Here is a 21,654-nt window from a genome sequence, read left to right on the forward strand (position 1 = left end):
TTTTTTTTTTTTTTTTTTTTTTTTTTTTTGAGATGGAGTCTCACTTGTCGCCAGGCTAGAGTGCAATGGTGCGATCTCGGCTCACTGCAACCTACTCCTCCCGAGTTCAAGCTATTCTCCTGCCTCAGCCTCCCGAGTAGCTGGGACTACAGGTGCACACCACCACGCCCAGCGAATTTTTGCATTTTTAGTATAGACAGGGTTTCACCATGTTGGCGAGGATGGTCTCAATCGCTTGACCTCGTAATCCCCCCACCTCGGCCGCCCAAAGTGCTGGGATTACAGGCGTGAGCCATTGTGCCCCGCTGTCTCTTTCATTCTTTATGCAGTTAATTGTCACTTCCTTCCATTGGTAAACATGTAAATTATAGTTGCATGATTTAGAATTTTACTGACCAAAATCATAATAATAGTTAACAGTAAAAGGAACTATTTTTGTATAATGGTTTATTTAATATAGTATACATTATCATATACTTTGTTACAATGTTGAAAAAACTTCATTTTTCATAATATAGGAAATAAAGTTGGAAACAGCTCTTTGGTGGGAATACTTCAGATAGAGCAAGAAAGCATTCACAGCAAGGCCTATAATCAATAAGGTGTGAAAAGTTGGGTAGCCACAGGAGTTGTTCATTAAGGATATGATTACATTTATATAGCTATTTCTATTGCATAACCAGGACAGTGTTATTGTTTTGAGGTCAATGTTCTTTTAAAATTTGGTTTTGGGTAAAAAGACGCTTTTTGACCCAGAAAGCCTTACTTATTTTACATCTTCCAGTTTGTCCATCCCATGAGTTAGAGTTCGTCTTGACTCTGCAAGCTAGAATCAAAGGATTATGAAAGTAAGATCATTTAGATATGACCAAGGGCACCACTAAATGGTGTCAGGTTTTAGGAAGCAGACGGGTGTACAAAAAGAAAATGAACAAAGATTTCACTTATTGGGGCTCAGGCATAACTGGATGCCTGGATTGTCCTGCCACCCAGCTGCCACCAATAAAATCATTCATCACTCTGCAAGAGGGACCAGATGCTTCCATCATCAGTACTCCTTGTTTTTCTGTTATCTCCTTTGAGGTAGCTAAAAATGGCAGCCAAAAAAAAAATTTTGAGGCTTTTCGCAAGTATATATTCATGTTATTATGCAGAAGATAGGGTCAACTTCTTCAGTTTGAGTTATCTGAAAGTGTTGGGCAGTGACACCATGCCAAACACTGCTGAATTCATGCCATTAAAAACAGTGGAGTGTTCTGCAAAGCCCGATTCTCTGCAGCTTTAAGACTGGACAGCATTGAAATATTCACAGGAATCTTCAAAGCCATGAAAGCTTAATATTAAATAGCCCTTTTAATTGCAAAGGAGAAAAAAATGGAGAAACTTGTGAAACTTTGCATTCTGAGTGCTGCCACAAATAAAGAATTCCAGAATTTCTTCATCTACTTCTGCAGTCTTAACTCTGAATTAATGACTGAATGTATCAAACTTCAGATCTTAAAAAATATCAGCTCGCAGGAGGCTGAGGCAGGAGAATGGCATGAACCCAGGAGGCGGAGCTTTCAGTGAGCCAAGATGCCCTTGCGCCACTGTACTCCAGCCTGGGCAACAAAGCTAGACTCTGTCTCAAAAAAAAAAAAAAAAAAATCGGCTCATCCTTCATTGCTGTTAGTCGAGATGAATCTACTGATGAAGAAAACTGTACTTTGCTTACATTCAGAATAAGGCTTTCAAAACTGTACGTGCTGTTTTTGTGAGCCTACTACTTGACCACCAAACACTTGCAGCTGTATCAAATGAACTGAGCTGGAGGAAATTTTATAGCAGTAAATATTAATGGCACTACAGCAAACTGTGTTAAATTTGGGTTTTTGGCAAAGATTGAAGAAAACTGGGATTCAAGATATACTGCAGCTGTCACAACCAAGCGTCAACTTTCACTGATAACCCATAACCTACTGGAAATCTTCAGCCTTGCTGTCAGCATAGACCATTGTGAGAAACAGTACATCCGTTCCAGTTTGCCCTGCTTTTTGAAGATCTAAATGCCATGTTTTCTGTTACATATTGAAGTTTCTTGGTTGTCAAAGAAAAATGGATTCTGCTGAACTCATGGACAGAACAACCCCAAGGTTGGAAGAACAATGAAAAAGAATCTATACTTGAACATTTCCAAAGTTAAAATTTTTCAGCAGAGTTTTAACACACTGAAGCTTAAAATACATAGACATTGAAATGTCAAGAGGCAAACACCAATTTCGCTGTTCATTTCATAATGAACGTCAAAACTTGCCAAAAATAGACATAAGAATATAGCATATGTATGTATGAGCAAACTAATGCTAAAAAATGTCTAATTTTCTTGACTAGTCTTTCAAGGACCAGATTCATGAATGTCATTTGAAGGAAAAAAGTGAAATACTTGGAATTATTTTGAGTGATGTTCTCCTGAGCTTGTTCTTAAAATCTACCTGTGCTAGCTTTTGGAAAGAATGTGTTTCATACTGATGTGCAGGCCTCACTGAAAGAGCTTCAAGAGGAGTTTGTGAAACTCAAAGTCTAATTATTTTGACTAGAAACTTCCAGATAAATACTCTAGAGAAACTTGGGTATAAAATGACTAAACAGATGAAAAAGCTTTATTCGTTATTCCATTTGCTCCTTACACCTTTAAAAACTTTTTAATTTTTTAATGTTTTGATATATCTAGCTCTGGAGAGAAAACACCGCAAGAGTGTTATTAAAAGTAGCTTGTTTTCTTGAACCTTTTACACCACCCAGGAAAGAAAAGTTCAGGCTTAACAGTGACATGGCTATCATGTCATCTGAATAAATTTTTTTCCTTCTAAAATTACTATTGCTTTCATTAATTTTAATCATACTTAATTTTGAAATTTTAATTAACACGTAAGGGGTGAATGGGAGATTTTCAGGTATATGAAAAGTAGAGGTGTGGGCTACAAAACACTGAGGAAAACATATAGCTCATCTGTTTATTGAATGCCTTCCCTATTAGGTTCAGCTGTTCACTGCTGTATCACAAATCAGACTGTTTAAACTTGTTCCTGTACTTCTGTGGCTGTACCCTGTATCTCATCTTCACACAGATTGGCTACACATCTGAAATCAACTCCCATTGCACTATGACCTTAGCTGTTAGCCTTCTAATACACTTAAGCACACTCCAATTATACCTGCCCTTCAGCTTTAGAGAGCCCACTGTTTTACTGACTCCATATTTTTTCCTTCCCAATTTATCAGACATTTAACAGCCTTACTATCCTACTGAGCCTAGACTGCATGATTCATTTTGGCATAAAGACCTGATCCAGGCCGAGCACAGTGGCTCGGGCCTATAATCCCAGCACTTTGGGAGGCCAAGGCAGGTAGATCACGAGGTCAGGAGATTGAGACCATCCTGGCTAACACGGTGAAACCCCGTCTCTACTAAAAATACAAAAAATTAGCCAGGTGTGGTGGCGGGCGCCTGTAGTCCCAGCTACTCAGGAGGCCTAGGCAGGAGAATTGCTTGAACCCAGGAGGTGGAGGTTGCAGTGAGCCGAAATCACGTCACTGCACTCCAGCCTGGGCGACAGAGTGAGACTGTCTGGGGAAAAAAAAACAACAAAAAAGCCTGATCCATGTTATCATCTAAACCAGGATTGATTGTTTGATTTCTTGTTCCTTCTCTCTCTCTCTTTTTTCTTTTTGATGGAGTCTCACTCTGTTGCCCAGGCTGGAGTGCAGTAGCGTGATCTCGGCTCACTGCAAGCTCCGCCTCCTGGATTCATGCCATCCTCCTGCCTCAGCCTCCCGAGTAGCTGGGACTACAGGCACCGACCACTATGCCCGGCTAATTTTTTTGTGTTTTTAGTAGAGACGGGGGTTTCACCGTGTTAGCCAGGATGGTCTCGATCTCCCGACCTCGTGATCTGCCCACCTTAGCCTCCCAAAGTGCTGGGATTACAGGCTTGAGCCACCGTGTCCGGCCTCTTTCTGTCTTTCAATGTTTTTTTGTTTTGTTTGAGTCAGGGTCTCACTCTGTTGCCCAGACTGGATGCAGTAGTGCGATCACAGCTCACTTACTTCCTAGGCTCAAGCAATGCTCCCGCATCAGCCTCCTGTGTAACAAGGACTATAGTGCAGCTAATTTATTTTTATTTTTTGTAGAGACGGGGTCTCGCTCCATTGCCTACACTGGTCTTGAACTCCTGGTGGGCTCAAGTGATCCTCTTGCCTTGGCCTCCCAAAGTGCTGGGATTACAGGCATGAGCCACCACACCAAGCCTAGACGAGGATTTCTCAACCTCAACACTATTGACATTTTGAGTTAGATAATTCTTTGTTGTGGGCAGCTGTCCTATGCATTGTAGGATACTTAGTAGCATCTCTGGACTCTACCCACCATAGGCAGGTAATACCCCTCCACTAGTTGTCACAACCACAAATGTCTCTAGACATTACCAAATGTCCCATAAAGGGACATTGCCAAATCATCCCCAGTTGAGAACCACTGGTGTAGAGTCAGGGAAAGTGGTCATATCCACATATCATCCTCACTTAAGCCCTATAGCTGGTGCCTGGCATAGGTGTTCAAAAGTGGAACACCTACTCTTGAGGAAGAATAGGCTTGCGTAGCTAGCACTTTATTAAAGTACCCTGAGGGCTGGGCATGGTGGCTCACGCCTGTAATCCCAGCACTTTGGGAGGCCGAGGCGGGCGGATCACTTGAGGTCAGGTGTTCGAGACCAGCCTGACCAACACGGAGAAACCCTGTCTCTGCTAAAAATACAAAATTAGCCAGGCATGGTGGCGCATGCCTATAATCCCAGCTACTCGGGAGGCTGAGGCAGGAGAATCACTTGAACCTGGGAGGCAGAGGTTGCAGTGAGCTGAGATTGCACCATTGCACTCTAGCCTGGGCAACAAGAATGAAACTCCATGTCAAAAAAAAAAAAAAAAAACACCCTGAGCATCAGTGGATTAATGGATATGGCACCCACTTCTCCCAGCTCTTGGAGTGAGGTAGCAAAGTCAACAAACCTAAACATTACTGCTGCTTATGTCACTTTTTGGGAGAACAAAAACCATGACAGATAAAGCAGTTTACAAAATCAAGCTCCAGAGATTTTGAGTAATAACAATCACTTCAGCTACTCCTCAGTTCCAGCAGGGCAGTAGGGATGTCATTTTTTGTTTTCAGGTATTATGCAGAACCCTTGAGTCCACAGTGGAAGTGGTCCTGGAATGATAATATAACATCAGCCCCTGAAGTACTTTCTTAAAACCTGAGGCTCCTCCCATTGACCATCAACCCCTGGCGTCTATGCCATGCCTCCTGAAACTCCTATAAGACCTGTAGATTCTATGCTGCTTCCTACCCCCAATTCCTAACCCCTCTGAAAGTTATCCTGTAACAGTGAAGTTACTGCAAATATTTGCTGGCTGGTAAAATGGGATTGTAAGAAAGGGAGCTCAGGACACTAGTCCTCCACTTTCAAGCTAATAGAACTTCGTGTAACAATGGAAGTATTCTGTATCTGCTAATACAGTAGATACCACTAGCTACATACTACTTGAGCTCTTGAAATATGGCTAGTGCAACTCAGGAACTAAATTTTTAAGATAGTATTTAACTAATTTTAATTAGCCACATGTAGCTAGTGGCTATCAAATCCTATTTAACAGCACAGTTCTGTACAATGAAAGTCTAGTTCTTCCTAGGGCCGTTGGGAGGAGCAAGTCCAAGGGGAGGATAAAACAGAAATGAAACAACTTTCTTTTCCAGCTGGGAGTGCTAGGCTGTAAGGTAGTATTTTAGACATAAAAGGAGAAAATATTGTATTTTTAAAATCTGATCAAAATGATCTTGAGTCACCTATCACTTCTGATACACGTGGATCACACGGGTGAGGAGACAGGAGAAAACTAAGGGAAACAAGTTAGAAAATAAACTGTATTACTTCCTATCAAAAAAGGGCTGGGGCTAGAGCTGGAACCTCAAAATAGACTCCCCAAAGCTAGGAGGGTTTTACTTTGTGCCTGACTTTTTGAAAATGGGATGGGGAGCAAAACCTAGTATTAAAGCAGGTAGGTGGGTTCTTTGCTTTTTACAGGAGATGAGGGTGATGAGGAGCTCTTGGAGTCCTGGAAGGGAGAGCAGTCTGTGCTGACAGAGTTAGTGAGAGGAGAGGATCTAGGAGTAACAGGGTCTAAGGAGAGGAGATGGCCTCCCAGGCCATGAGAACTAAAGGTTGTGATAAATTTAATCATAGTCTGTCCAAACCAGAGAGTCCTCAGAAGTATGGTATGAGAATCCTGAGTGTGGGGCAGTGAGCTCATTTCTGCTCATGAGAAGTGTAGGAGATGCAGCAAGGTTCCTCTTATCAGGAGACCTGCAAAGATGGAAGGAAATGTCCCTCTAAGTTATTACTTGTCTCACCTCCTCCCTCCCCTAAAGGAAGGGGAAAGATGGACACCTCGGGGATTTGAATTAGAAGTAGCCCTTTGGAGGGTTTTTGTGTGTTTTTGTTTTGTTTTGTTTTTTCATTTTTTTACACAGCTCCAAACAGCCAACTGAAATAAAAATAGCCTTTAAGAACAAGGAGGCTTATCCTATATAGCGATTCCCCCTGCTGAGGTTTGTGCTTAGGCCTTCCTACCTTTCTCGTCTCATCTTTTTTCTTTTTTTGTTGAGACTTGAGTTTTACCCTTGTTGCTCAGGCTCTGGAGTGCAGTGACACGATCTCGGCTCAGTGCAACCTCCGCCTCCCAGGTTCAAGAAATTCTCCTGCCTCAGCCTCCGGGGTAGCTGGGATTACAAGCATGTGCCACCACACCCAGCTAATTTTTTTATATTTAAAAAAATTAAAATGTAATTTTAATTGTTGGCCAGGCTGGTCTCGAACTCCTGACCTCAGGTGATCTGCCCACCTCGGCCTCCCAAAGTGCTGGGATTACAGGCATTAGCCACCACACCCAGCTGTCTCCCCTCCTCTTAAGGGACTGAGTTGCCAACTTAGAGCCCTTTGGTTGACAGTTCCAGCTGGCAGTAAGCAGAGTCCTACAGAGATAAGGGGGGATCCAGGTGGCCTGGAGAGGACCCATGGAGCTCACATCCCCTTTTTCTCTGACATTTCCTAGGCACATAGAATCCCTTCTACACCTACAGCAAAGGATGTGATTTCTCAACAGGCCCTGGCCATTTAGCCTTAGTGTGAGCAGAGAGGACTGCCCTTTATCCCTCATACAAATTTGAGCTAGCCTGCCCCAGGGTCCCATTCTGACCTTTTTCCCACCCTAGTTCATATGAAGTTCTCTCTCCAGTAGAAAGCTGAGAAAGTGAATCTTTTGTTTCTCTCTACCATCTAATGCTACTTTAAATCCTTTAACAAGGAGGCTAGAAGCTTGCCTTCTCCCTGCATTTCCTTTTTTTTTTTCTCTTTTTGAGATGGAGTCTCTGTCACCCAGGCTGGAGTGCCGTGAAACAATCTCGGCTCACTGCAACCTCTGCCTCCTGGGTTCAAGTGATTCTCCTGCCTCAGCCTCCCAAGTAGCTGGGATTACAAGCGTGCACCACCACGCCCAGCTAATTTTTGTATTTTTAGGAGAGACAGGGTTTCACCATGCTGGTCAGGCTGGTCTTGAACTCCTGACCTCAAGTGACCCGCCTGCCTTGGCCTCCCAAAGTGCTGGATTAGAGGGCATGAGCCACTGTGCCCAGCCATCCCTGCATTTATTATAGTCCTGCCTGGACCATCCCCTTTCCACAGCCTGTGACTCTGTATCTGCCAAAGCACCCAGGCCTAGCCCACAGTCCATCTCCCAAAGAAGCCCCAATAGACAACAGAATGCTTTCTGGGGGACTGCTAGACCTCAGACTTCTGCCTAAAATGTATGCTGAATCTTTATCAGGAAATAAACATTGTTTTAAAAAGTTAATGACCAGGCTGACCAACATGGTGAAACCCTGTCTCTACCCAAAAAGACAAAAATCAACCAGGCATGGTGGCACACGCCTGTAGTTCAAGCTACTCAGATGGCTGAGGTGGGAGAATCGTCTGAACCCAGGAGGTGGAGGTTGCTGTGAGTCAAGATGGCACCACTGCACTCCAGCTTGGGTGACAGTGAGACCCTGTCTCAAAAAAAAAATAAAATAAACCGCAGTTGATCTCTGATCTCTTTGTAAGATTTATTCCAGAAACTGATTTAATTTCATAACCCACCTCACTAAGAGTGGAACAGCACCTATACTTGTACTCCTGTTTTCTGGTCTCCCAACTTCTCGCCCTGTCAGCCAGGCTGGAGTGTAGTAACATGATCATAGCTCACTGCAGCCTCCAACTTCTGGGCTCAAGCGATCCTCCTGCATCAGCCTCCTTCCTAAGTAGCTGGGACTATAAGTGTGCACCACCATGCCTGGCTAAATTTTTAAAAAATCTTGTAGAGATGGGGTCTCACTCTGTTGGTCTTGAACACCAGAGCTCAAGTGATCCTCCAACCTCAGGCTCCCAGACTGCTGGGATTACAGGTGTGAGCCATGCTCAACCAAAAAGCTCCTATATACAGAGCCCCATTCTAGACACTGGAGTTGAAGGAAGTAGTGTAGGGATGAGAGAGGACTGGAAGAGATGTTTCACCTCTTAATCATAAGGTCTTTAGTAAGTACTCAGTCCCTCCTTTAGTACCACTTTGTAGGAGTCTTGCACCACCATCCCCCGCTAAATTTAGGGTCCCCCTAGAGACTTTCCTGTATAGCACCTCAGCCTTTGGCTTGACTCATTTGTCTTGATTACTGCAGTAGCTTCTTAACTCTTCTTGTTTCTAGTTTTATTCCTCCAACCTAGCCTGCACCCTGACAATAAATGCCTTTTAGCAGGTAGCAATAAAACTTGTTCTAAAAAAAGAAGTAGTCTAGGCGGACAGTGCTGAGATCAGACTTTTTTTTTTTGAGACGGAGTCTCACTCTATCGCCCAGGCTGGAGTGCAGTGGCATGATCTCTGCTCACTGCAACCTCCACCTCGCAGGTTCAACCGATTCTCCTGCCTCAGCCTCCCGAGTAGCTGGGACTACAGGCACCCGCCACCACACCCAGCTAATTTTTTGTATTTTTAGTAGAGACGGGTTTCACCGTGTTAGCCAGGATGGTCTCGATCTCCTGACCTTGTGATCTGCCTGCCTTGGCCTCCTGAAGTGCTGGGATTACAGGCGTGAGCCACCGTGCCCAAGGGAGATCAGACTCTTAAAGAAACTACTCTAGGCTTCAGGACAAAATCCAGATCCCTTAGCAGCAAGGCCTTCCAGACTAGGGCTCCTTGCCCCTCAGGGGTTTCACTCCCTAACAGTCCCTCGAAGCTATCCCCTCCCTAACCTCTGTACCTACGCTGATCCCTCTGCCTGGAACGCCCTTCCTTTAACTACTTGACCTTTACTTTTCAACCCATGAGGCTAGCCACCAAAATTAGAATCTTCCACAGGCCAAACCCTCTACTGGGTGGTGAGAATGCAACACTTAGCAGAAACAGAGCAGTCCTTGTGAGGAGACTCCTGAGGGGTAAGAAGGACCAGTATACACTACACCACCGCTATGAAAGCATGAAACACACCTGGTCTAGATCTGAGGGTCCCAGAGGCTTCCCTGAACAGGCAACCTAAGCTGAGACCCCAAGGAAGCTTGGATTGAACTGAGAGGGTTGGGGAGGAATGTGATGGGCCTTCCAGGCAGAACAATGTGTGTTCTGTGTGGGAGAGAACTAATGAGTTTGGAGGAAGACGGGAGGGCCTGTGTGGCCACAAAACACAAGAGTATGGGACATGCCAGAGGAAGCCACACTGATTTTGCAGGGAGACAGTAAAGATTTTGGTCATCATCTTAAAGTACGTGGGAAAGCCTCCTGTCCAGAGTTTTAGCTGGCAGTCAGTAGGCCCTCTGGTCCTGGCCACGCACCTTTCCCTCAGCCTCACCTCAGCATTCAAGGGAAAACCTGCCACCCTGCAAGCCCTCCAGGGTCTGGAATGCTGGCAGGAGGGGATAGATGCCTCTGCTCCTGGAGAAAAGGGCCTCTGGCAGGGAAGCCTGAGAGGTTCGTATCAACTGTACAGGTCCTGTGGACTACTCTCAGAAAAGGAATGGTGAGATGGACTTTCATAGAAGATCCTCTCCAATTTCTCCTTGGGCCTTTTTTTTTTTTTTTTTTTTTTGAGACAAGAGTCTCGCTCTGTCGCCCAGGCTGGAGTGCGGTGGCGCGATCTCGGCTCACTGCAAGCTCCGCCTCCTGAGTTCACGTCATTCTCCTGCCTCAGCCTCCCGAGTAGCTGGGACTACAGGCGCCCGCCTCCACGCCCGGCTAATTTTTTTTTTTTTTGTATTTTAGTAGAGACAGGGTTTCACCGTGTTAGCCAGGATGGTCTCGATCTCGTGATCCTCCCGCCTCGTCCTCCCAAAGTGCTGGGATTACAGGCCTGAGCCACCGCGCCCGGCCTCTCCTTGGGACTCTTACCTTGTGTGGAATGAAAGTGGTGCCTCTGGGGTCCCAGACGCCGGGGAGAGGAGGCAGCCCAGGGGCTTGGAGAAGTGGTGAGACCCAGAGGAACGGTGGACCCAGTCAGGAAGGATCCTGCCAACAGGGCCTGGGCCAGCCTCGGGGTCTTCCCAAAAAGGCAGGTGGGGGCCTCCAGCAAGCTTCCCACCTCTGTGAGGCTGGAGAAGAGGCCCCCTGGATGAGAAGGAAGAGGCCGGCAGGCCCGGCAGGCGCAGGCACAGGTAGACTTCTGGTGGGAAGAGCGTGATTGACTCAGCCTCCTCCAGCGGCTGCAGCACGTCCCTCCGCTAGAAGGGGCCAGGCTCCCTTTGCCGACCCAGAGTCAACCCAGCGATTCCTCCTGGAGAGGCGTGGGCCCCGGCCCCAACCCAGAGTGCATGCCTAGGCCAGGAGCTGGGCGAGGACGGGGCACAGCCACAGCTGGGTGCCCAACGGGAAAGGCGGCCGTTCCCCCTCAAGCTACACCTGAAGGGTTCCCCAGGGTCGAGGCCACGTCTCCTTCGCCTCAGGGCTGAACTTCAGTGATCACGTGGCGGGCATCCCCTGGGAGGGACGGAGGGGGTTGGAGGAAAACTCAGAAGAGAAAGGCCGAATCCTGCAGGGTCTGGTCGTCGGAAAGCCGCCTCCCTCTCCGCGGGCTGACATCGCCATCGGGGTCCACACGGGCTCTAAGACAAAACCCCAATTTCCCTCAAGGCCCCATAGGAGGGGCGCTGCCAGAGTCGCCTATTTTTAGTGCAAGAGAACCGGGCCGGGAGAGGCCAGCAGGAGTCCGGAGCATTCCCGAGGTCTCGGCCCGGGTCTCCCGAGGCAGGGAAAGAGGGCAGCCCTGGGGCGGAGCGGAAAAGGGGGCGGGGCAGGGTGGGGTTGGGCGTGGCAACCTCCCGCTTCCGGGACAGGGACCCGCGGCGCGGAAAGGTCTTTTTCTTGGGCGTGGGTCCGAGACCTGCAGCGAGGTTCGTGTTAAACCTGGACTCCCTGTGGAACGTTCAAGAAAAAGAGAAGCGAATGAGGTTTCTCGAAAGGAAAAAAGAATGTGACAGTGTAATCTAGTGCTACTCCTCGGCGTTTTAGGGCCCCAACCCGGGAACCCCTCGCTCCGAGAATCTCAGTCCACAGCGGGAGGCGGGTGTGGTCGTTCACCTATTTGCGCCCGAGGGCTCAGGGAGGCGCTGGCGTGACCCAAGTCGGGGGCAGCAAGCTGGTTAGCGGGTGAGTGAACGTTGGGGTCTTCCACGACCACCACAGAAACAAAACACCTGGGTCAGGATTGAGTCCTGTATTGGAAAAGCGAAAGAACAGTCAGCTGGGGGTGCTAAGAAGGCAGGTGATGTACAAACCTGGAGCCTTAGGATGGTCCACAGGCTGCGGAGGAGCACAGCCAGGACAGCGTCCGGCGGGGCCTAAGAGAGACTGCGGCGGAAGGCAGGGGAATCTGCCATGGACCAGTTGAGCAAGCTGTTTCAGGGAGGGATCCAGGCCTCTGCACACCTGGGCATGTACAGCCTGCGGCAGCTCTGCCACCGTCCCTCACCTGTCTTCTGCCTTTACGCAGGCTTTCTAGCAGACGTTGCCAAGGTTCTTCTCCAAGCCTTCAAGGCCGTAGGTTAACGGGGCCCCCATTTCACTGCTCTGTCCTCAGCCCCCTCCACACTCCAGCTCAGTACGTTGGCACTAACTCTTCCCTCCGATTGAAACATTCTTCCCCTACATGACGTCCCTCCACAGGAACATTATTCTCCCATATACCCACAGTGCTCTCTCCGTGTATCTGCTCCAATGTTCTCCCCTCTTCGCATACCGCCGGAAGTAAGCTGCAAATAAACCAGGGTCCCCCGTCTGTCTTGTTCACAGCTTTGTCCCCAAGACCTAAAATAAGGCCTGGTACCCAAGAGGTGCTCACTAAGTTTCACAACATTTACTCTGCCAGACGTTGTTCAGGGCGCTTAATTTGCTTCTTTACTTTCCACACCACCATGTAATGTAGATACTAATATTATTTCCAATCTCATTTCACAGATGAGAAACAAAAGTTGATAGATGTCACAAATAGAAAAGTGACATCTTTATTTTGCATAGATGTTGGTGGCTGCTATCATCCTGATCTGTCCCCCTGTTTAAAACTACTTGAAGAGACACGGTGCCCAATACTGTCTCTTATAGTCAGATGTGAGAGAATGAGAGTCATTACTTGTTTAAATTCCTGCGGTAGAGCAGAAGGCAGAAGGACAGCTAGGTATCCGTGTTCCACCGCTTCCCTGTCTGGGCACGTCCTTCAGGGTGCAACTGGACCCCCAGACGCCTGGGCTTTTGTGTGCAGTGACTGGGCCCAGAGAAAGCTTTCCAGTGGATGTCCCCAGAAGTCAGAACTTTAAGGTCCTCCTTTGGGCGTTTCCGTTTCTGCGAGAGCTTCCCTTGTTCTGACCTAGGCAGGAATGGATTGGCAGTCTAGCAACACACAGGGCAATTTTTACCGTATTATTTTATTGTATGTATGTATTTATTTATTTGAGTCGGAGTCTGGCTCTACTGTCCAGGCTGGAGTGCAGTGGACGGATCTCGATTCACCGCAACTTCCGCCTCCCAGTTTCAAGGGATTCTCCTGCCTCAGCCTCCCGAGTAGCTGGGATTACAGGCACCCGCAACCACGCCTGGCTAATTTTATTTTTATTTATTTATTTATTTATTGGAAAGAGGTTGCATCATGTTGGCAAGGCTAGTCTCGAACTCCTGATCTGAAGTGATCCACCCGCCTCGGCCTCCCAAAGTGGTAGGATTACAGGCACGAGCCACTGCGCCCGGCAGAAAGAGACCAATTTTTAGTACATCCAGAGTAACCCTCTCCTGCCTTAGTCCAGCCTGGACTAAGTCCTTCCGGAGTTGGTGTGCATCAGAACAAAAACCTCTTGAGGGGAGGACGGTCCCGCGGAAGCACAGTTTTAAAGTTTATTTTTAAAATTTTAATACCATACTTTTTTAAATTGCCCATCGTTATCCACGATAGTGAACTGAAAATTAAGCTCTCCTGTGGTTGCCCCGTCAACCCTCCCCGCACCAAGTGGAACAGGCGGAGCTCGAGCTATGCCACATAGGGGCGGGGAAGCCGTCAGGGGTCCTCATGGGAATGTGCCGTACACTTCACCTCTTTCGCTTCTCGCTCTACATCATCCCTGAGAAGCCTTTTAAACACTTGAATGTGCTTGTTTCAGAATGTATTTGTAAAGCGCTGTCAGATTATGTTGTACGGAAGTGGGGACTGTGATGCCGTGCAATTTCCCTTTGCCTTTTGCATTACATGGCGCCGCCATCTTGAGCAGAAGTGTATCATGGGGCTCGCCATTTTACTTGGTCGAGCGCGTATTTCCGGTTCCGGCAGGGGCTTCCTTTTCTCTTTCACTGCNAAATTGCCCATCGTTATCCACGATAGTGAACTGAAAATTAAGCTCTCCTGTGGTTGCCCCGTCAACCCTCCCCGCACCAAGTGGAACAGGCGGAGCTCGAGCTATGCCACATAGGGGCGGGGAAGCCGTCAGGGGGTCCTCATGGGAATGTGCCGTACACTTCACCTCTTTCGCTTCTCGCTCTACATCATCCCTGAGAAGCCTTTTTAAACACTTGAATGTGCTTGTTTCAGAATGTATTTGTAAAGCGCTGTCAGATTATGTTGTACGGAAGTGGGGACTGTGATGCCGTGCAATTTCCCTTTGCCTTTTGCATTACATGGCGCCGCCATCTTGAGCAGAAGTGTATCATGGGGCTCGCCATTTTACTTGGTCGAGCGCGTATTTCCGGTTCCGGCAGGGGGCTTCCTTTTCTCTTTCACTGCAAGGCGGCGGCGGGAGCGGTTGTGCTGCTCTTTTCTCTGAGCCATCCAGTGCCATCCTCGTCGCTGCAGCGACACACGCGCTCCCCGCCGCCATGACTGAGCAGATGACCCTTCGTGGCACCCTCAAGGGCCACAACGGCTGGGTAACCCAGATCGCTACTACTCCGCAGTTCCCGGACATGATCCTGTCCGCCTCTCGAGGTACGGACTAAGGTAGATTTCAGGACCCGAGATTGCAGGACTGGGGGATTCCGCGTGTCGTCGGGCAGGCCGGTGGCGCGCGAGTTGTCGGGCATGACAAACTTCTGCCCCACTGTGATTTGGGGCGTGCGGACGCGAGCCCAGGCCTCAGCCCGAGCGAACCACATTGCAGATGAGGACCTAGACGTAGAGCGGCTCGTGGCTGTTAGGGTTGGAGAGGTGGAAACTTTTAAAATATCTTTTGCCTTCCCCTTCGTAGTGTGGCCGGGGGCTACGGGCCGGGCGGGGCGGTGATGACCCCAACATGCCATCTGAGTGTCGGTGCTGAAATCCAGAGGCTGTTTCTGAGCTGCCGCCCGGCCCAAGGCTCGTGGGGAGGCGGGTGGACTCCAGAGGACCTCGTGGCTCAAGTCTCGGCCTACTTTTTCTGCCCCTGGGTCTCCCCTCCCCGTCCCTATCCCTGTGTGCCTGACTGCGTTTAGACACTTCTTGTGCTTCCCCTTGGCTCTTAGACTGTTAAGAATTGTCTGACTCTTGAATCATGTCTGGCTGTTAATCGTAAAATTTGTTGAGTGGGACAGGTTTCAGTAAAAGTATCCAATCTTGTAGCGCCTAAAGTGGCTTTTCCAGCATTCATTACTACATTTCTGTCGGCCCTCAGAGGGAGGCATGGGAGGCCCCAGCTACTCTACAGCCACAAACTGTTGTGCATTCGGTTGCAGAGAAGATACGTGGTGGCTGTTGAGTTCGTCTGAGTTTCAGGAAAGGGTGTCTGTAATTTCTGGCACCGAAATTAAGTTCTCAGGATACAGACCGGGCGCGGTGGCTCACGCCTATAATCCCAGCACTTTGGGAGGCAGAGGCAGGCGGATCACCTTAGGTCAGGAGTTCGAAACTAGCCTGGCCAATGGTGAAACCCCATCTCTAGTTAAAAAAAAAAAAATTAGCCAGGCGTGCTGGGGGCTGCCTGTAATTCCAGCTACTCGGGAGGCTGAGGCAGGAGAATTGCTTGAACACGGGAGGCGGAGGTTGCAGTGAGCCGAGATCATGCCATTGCACTCCAGCCTGGTTGACAGAGTGAGACTCCATCTCAAAAAAAAAAAAAAAAGAGTTATCACGGTACAGTTTAGCTCTGCGTGCGTTTTTAGTCTGGAAGAGAGCCACTCAGTCCTGGCCTGTAACTGCTCTTGTAGTCTGTCGTTCCATCCCTCCTTAAGCGTCCTTAGTTGTTAACCCACTCATGACCTTGACACTTAGTGAATTATCCAGGGTGTTAACAAACTGGCTGCGGGTTCCTCACTGGTTTTTCTTCTGTTTTGCCACGTTTAGATAAGACCATCATCATGTGGAAACTGACCAGGGATGAGACTAACTATGGAATTCCACAGCGTGCTCTGCGGGGTCACTCCCACTTTGTTAGTGATGTGGTTATCTCCTCAGATGGCCAGTTTGCCCTCTCAGGCTCCTGGGATGGAACCCTGCGCCTCTGGGATCTCACAACGCAAGTAGCTGATCACTTAGCTCTGGGGCCTTGGGAAAAAATCTGGGCAGAAATGTGGTGGATGCAATTGGCTGGTTTCCCAGGGGAGATCCAGTCCATTTGGGAACTGGAAAGCAGACTGCACCTACAGAAGATGTTTGGCCTCCCCGCTTTGAGTTAGTTACTGAGGATTGCTGAGGAGTGTGGTTGAACATTTCTGCCAGGTGCGACAGTTTTGAGTAGGCAGCAGTTTGAACATGTTTTACCTTGAAAGCTCAGGTGATGGGCAGGTGGAATTAGAGGGTCCTGGTGATGACAGACGACATTGTCAGCCAATCCCCACGTGGGAGTGAGGACATGTCCTGCAATTCTGAAGGGATTCTCTGTCATATACTGTTATATATGTGTGAGTGATGCAATGAGACAGAGACAAGGCCCGGGAATCAGTCTGACCGTTGAATGAGAATGTTTGTTAAGTATGAGAATGACAAAGTCCTCCCTCTTAGGGGCACCACCACGAGGCGATTTGTGGGCCATACCAAGGATGTGCTGAGTGTGGCCTTCTCCTCTGACAACCGGCAGATTGTCTCTGGATCTCGAGATAAAACCATCAAGCTATGGAATACCCTGGGTGTGTGCAAATACACTGTCCAGGTAAAGTGAGGCCATGGTCAGAGAGCACATCTCCAAGGATCTCTCCCACCCTCTTAACGTTTCCTTTTTTTTTTTTTGAGACAGTCTCACTCTGTCGCCCAAGCTGAAGTGCAGTGGCACTGTGTTGGCTCACTGCAACCTCCACCTCCCAGTCTCAAGCAATTCTGGTGCCTCAGTCTCCCGAGTAGCTGGTGCTACAGGTGCACGCCACCAGGGTGGTCTCGAACTGAGCTCAGGCAGTCCGCCTGCCTCAGCCACCCAAAGTGCTGGTATTACAGGCGTGAGCCACCACGGCCTGCATATCTTTACCTTTTTTTTTTTTTTTTTTGAGACAGTTTCGCTCATTGCCCAGGCTAGGGTGCAATGGCGCGACCGCAGCTGACCACAACCTCCACCTCCTGGGTTCAAGCAGTTCTCCTACCTCAGCTTCCCAAGTAGCTGGGATTACAGGCATGCGCCACCACTCCTGGTTTTGTATTTTTAGTAGAGATGGGGTTTCTCCATGTTGGTCAGGCTGGTCTCGAACTCCCAACGTCAGGTGATCTGCCCGCCTCAGCCTCCCAAAGTGCTGGGATTATAGGCGTGAGCCACCATGCCCGGCTCTCTGCCTTTTTAAAGTCTTGGCTGAGCTCATGCCTGTAATCCTAGCTCTGGTAGGCCAAGGTGGGAGGATTGCTTGAGGACAGGAGAGCAGCCTGGCCAACATAGTGAGACCCCATCTATTAAAATGTTTATTTATTTTGAGATGGAGTCTCACCCTGTTGCCCAGGCTGGAGTGCAGTGTACGATCTTGGCCCACTGCAACCTCCGCCTCCCAGGTTCATCCCATTCTCCTGCCTCAGCTTCTCGAGTAGCTGGGACTACAGCACGCCCAGCTAATTTTTTGTATTTTTAGTAGAGACAAGGTTTCACTGTGTTAGCCAGGCGGTCTTGATCTCCTCACCTCGTGATCCACCCACCTTGGCCTCCTAAAGTGCTGGAATTACAGGCGTGAGCCACTGCACCCGGCCCTTTTGTGAGATGAAGTTTCACTCGTTCGTTGCCCGGGCTGGAGTGCAATGGCACAATCTTGGCTCACTGCAACCTTCGCTTCCTGCATTTAAGCAATGCTCCTGCCTGAGCCTTCCAAGTAGCTAGGATTACAGGCATCCACCACCACACCTGGTGAATTTTTGTATTTTTGGTAGAGACGGTTTCACCATGTTGGCCAAGCTGATGTCAAATTCCTGACCTCAGGTGATCCACTCACCTCACCCTCCCCAAGTGCTGGGATTACAGGCGTGAGCTACTGCGTCCAGCCCCCATCTCTAAATTTAAAAAGAAATTCTTGTCTGGAATCTAAAGGGATTCTACTGAGCTTAAAGATTTGGGTTCTGGGTTTTTGAAAGGTGCTGCCAGCCATCATCCTACTGAGGGGTGGGGCTGGTGGGGGGGTGGTATAGCACTTCATGGGATAGGACTGTTTCTCCTTATTTCCTTTTCATCCTCTGTAGGATGAGAGCCACTCAGAGTGGGTGTCTTGTGTCCGCTTCTCGCCCAACAGCAGCAACCCTATCATCGTCTCCTGCGGCTGGGACAAGCTGGTCAAGGTGAGCTTTAAGCCAAGGCAGGGGCTTTACCAGTCAGGGTGTGCTCCCAGGTGGTCATACGCTCAAACTCCTGTGGAAAGCTTTACAGATTGTCTCAATTGACTCTTTCTCTTGTCACATGGTCTGAAGTACCTAATTGATGTCCCTTGTAAGTGAGCACACTGCATTGGATGTGTGTTACAATCTAACGTTAAGTGGCCAGGACGTGTAACTGAATGACAATTGGCTACCCTAGCCAGGAATGCCAAGCCCTTTTTTGTTGGACCTGACCCTAGCTGATCCAGAGCTAGGATATTCACCTGTCAACTTCACGTCTATGCAGGTATGGAACCTGGCTAACTGCAAGCTGAAGACCAACCACATTGGCCACACAGGCTATCTGAACACGGTGACTGTCTCTCCAGATGGATCCCTCTGTGCTTCTGGAGGCAAGGTATTTGGGGACTAGGAGTCTCCTACTCAGTGGAAGACCAGCATCATGGAAGGAGCACTTAGCCAGCGTCTCTAACATAAAATGGCAAACATTAGTCAGGATGGTTTCGGGAGGATAATGAGATAATGGCAGTCTGAGAATATGTTTCCAAAGATTACTTTCAGCAAATGACAATTAAGGCATACTAAGGTTGGGTTTATTTTGAGACAGAGTCTCACTCAGCCGCCAAAGCTGGAGTGCAGTGGCATGATCTCGGCTCATCGCAACCATCTCCCTGGTTCAAGCAATTCTCCTGTCTCAGCCTCCCTAGTAGCTGGGATTATAGGCACCCATCATCATGCCTGGGTAATTTTTGTATTTTAGTAGAGACAGAGTTTCATCATGTTGGCCAGGCAGGGCTTGAACTCCTGACCTCAGGTGATCCACTGGCCTCAGCTTCCCAAAGTGCTGGGATTACAGGTGTGAGCCACAGCGCCTGGCCTCAAGTTGGTTTCTTGAAGCAATTGATGAGATTGGGATCCTGGTTTTCAGAAACGATTAGAGTGATTTATTTAAGTTGGGAGAGGTTTTTTGATAGGTTTGGTAAGGTCTTAAAGGAAAGGCATACAGAGATCAGTGTTGGTACTTGAGTCATTAGCTTTCAAAGAAGCCTGAGGTAATGGAGGAAAGGTAAGAATTGATTCTGACAGAATCTTGAGATGGGCAGGATTAACATCTGGAAGAGGTCACTGTGTCCTGATTTACCTTACCTGTTTGTCCAGGATGGCCAGGCCATGTTATGGGATCTCAACGAAGGCAAACACCTTTACACGCTAGATGGTGGGGACATCATCAATGCCCTATGCTTCAGCCCTAACCGCTACTGGCTGTGTGCTGCCACAGGCCCCAGCATCAAGATCTGGGTGAGTGTGGGTTACAGTGGACTGGGTACCTGACTGCACTCTGAGCCTTGACAATGTTTTGGTTATGATATATGCCATCTGACTCCCACCTGGTAGCTAAGCCTACTCAACCTCCACATAATTGACAGTTTGGTCTGGGTAACTGTTGTGGTGTGCTGTTCTGTACATTTTAGGATGTTTAGCAGCATTTCCAGCTTCTACTAGATGTCGGTAGCAAACCGTCCTTCCACTAGTGGCAACTAAAAATGCAACTAGGCATTGATACATGTACCCTAGGAAGCAGAATCATCCCTTTATAACTCGAGAATCTTGAGGAGGGGACTCTGTCATTGCTAAGTCTTACGGTTGCTTTTGCCCTGTTCCCCAGGATTTAGAGGGAAAGATCATTGTAGACGAACTGAAGCAAGAAGTTATCAGTACCAGCAGCAAGGCAGAACCACCGCAGTGTACCTCCCTGGCCTGGTCTGCCGATGGCCAGGTAAGTGGTCTGTCCTCTCAGGTGACTCGGCTTCCAATTATTTTTCTCCCTCATTCTGTTAGTACATCTAGTCTGTCAGACACAAGAGCAGTGTCTTTGGCATGAAGTGAAAAGCCAGGTTGATGAGGATGCCCTAGTTTGCCATGCCAGTGAATGTGTTTCTGCATCAGAGGGAAGACTGATGTGGAGCCCAGTGGCTATCAGCCTTCAGTTAATACCTTAATTCATCTGACCCGTTTTCAAATATCTAGATCCTTATCACCAGCTGTTTCTTCCTCAAGGAATACATAACCACCACTTAAAATGTGGCTGTTAAAATGGGAGGGGTTTCTTATAGTCTGCCCAGTGTGGTGGCACATGCCTACTGGAGGCTGAGGTGGGAGGATCTCTTGAACTGCAGGGGCTCAAGGCTGCAGTGAGCCAGGATCATGCCCCTGCACTCACAGTGGAGCAAGACCATCTCAAAGAAAGCTTCACTTGTGGCCGGGCGCGGTGGCTCAAGCCTGTAATCCCAGCACTTTGGGAGGCCGAGACGGACGGATCATGAGGTCAGGAAATCGAGACCATCCTGGCGAACACGGTGAAACCCCGTCTCTACTAAAAAAAATACAAAAAAAAACTAGCCGGGCGAGGTGGCAGGCGCCTGTAGTCCCAGCTACTCAGGAGGCTGAGGCAGGAGAATGGCGTAAATCCGGGAGGCGGAGCTTGCAGCGAGCTGAGATCCGGCCACTGCACTCCAGCCTGGGTGACAGAGCGAGACTCCGTCTCAAAAAAAAAAAAAAGCTTCACTTGTGCTGAATCTAGTGAGACTGCAGTTTACGCCGGCCTGACCTGTCCCTGTCATTTCTCTCCTGCAGACTCTGTTTGCTGGCTACACAGACAACCTGGTACGAGTATGGCAGGTGACCATCGGCACGCGCTAGAAGTTTATGGCAGAGCTTTACAAATTAAAGAAGAAAAAACTGGCTTTTAGAAGGTTTTTTTTTCTTATATGCGTAAAAGCTCCATCCTATCTACATTGCTTACACATAAAGTTTGCACTAGCAAACTGGATGCAAGCTGTGGACTAAGTAAACAAGGCCTTGAGGCGGAAAGGGAGCTGTCAGTCTTAAGTTCTCAGGATTGGGGGAGCATCAAGTGGGATGTTTCTTAGAAGTCACATAGCAGTTTCCCTGAACTTAAACCCCATCAGCGTCCTACATACCAGGTGCAGATCATCGGGGCCTACCTTCAACCTGGGGAACCTTCTTGAGGGAAAGGACTGATTATTTCAAAGTGGTTGCAGTCAATTTTCAGGAAAAGCAGACTCCGCAGGTTCAACCCCTGGCACATAAGAACGGAACAAAGATGAATCCTCATTCCTCTAAAGGTTTGAACATAATTCAGAAAATTTAAGCTTCATGTTAGCAGTCTACATGGTCTTTGAGGCAAGTCAAGGGTATTTAATTCTGCAAGGCAGTTCTCACCAGAAGAACTTAACTCACAACTAGCATTCCTCAGAGATTAAGTTTTGGGGTGGTGGGTCTGGAAGCATTCATAACCATAAAGT

General features: G+C 48.3%; 2 protein-coding genes across 2 annotated transcripts in view; both read left to right on the forward strand.

Moving 5' to 3' along the window:
- The window catches only part of TRIM52 (tripartite motif containing 52), a 4,330-nt gene extending 3,729 nt beyond the window's left edge, over window positions 1-601 (forward strand). The window contains 2 exon segments of the mRNA XM_017850218.1: window positions 519-536; window positions 539-601. Coding sequence (XP_017705707.1) covers window positions 519-536; window positions 539-601 — 81 coding nt within the window.
- A 13,457-nt stretch (window positions 602-14,058) lies between these two features.
- On the forward strand, window positions 14,059-21,076 carry RACK1 (receptor for activated C kinase 1). The gene is made up of 8 exons (XM_017850224.1): window positions 14,059-14,569; window positions 15,899-16,070; window positions 16,556-16,703; window positions 18,197-18,292; window positions 18,615-18,725; window positions 19,487-19,627; window positions 19,995-20,105; window positions 20,963-21,076. The coding sequence occupies exons 1-8, from the start codon at window positions 14,461-14,463 to the stop codon at window positions 21,026-21,028; spliced, it is 954 nt and encodes a 317-aa protein (XP_017705713.1). The 5' UTR covers window positions 14,059-14,460; the 3' UTR covers window positions 21,029-21,076.
- Window positions 21,077-21,654: the final 578 nt, after the last annotated feature.

Source organism: Rhinopithecus bieti, unplaced genomic scaffold (genome assembly GCF_001698545.2).
Source record: "Rhinopithecus bieti isolate Rb0 unplaced genomic scaffold, ASM169854v2 scaffold_33891, whole genome shotgun sequence".
Lineage (NCBI taxonomy): Eukaryota > Metazoa > Chordata > Mammalia > Primates > Cercopithecidae > Rhinopithecus > Rhinopithecus bieti.

Excerpts from the sequence above, each read along its gene's own strand:
- RACK1 (XM_017850224.1), top strand. The coding sequence starts at position 14,461 with ATGACTGAGCAGATGACCCTTCGTGGCACCCTCAAGGGCCACAACGGC. Across the intron at positions 14,570-15,898 it reads GATCCTGTCCGCCTCTCGAG|ATAAGACCATCATCATGTGG; the intron begins GTACGGACTAAG and ends TGCCACGTTTAG. Across the intron at positions 18,726-19,486 it reads TCTGTGCTTCTGGAGGCAAG|GATGGCCAGGCCATGTTATG; the intron begins GTATTTGGGGAC and ends CTGTTTGTCCAG.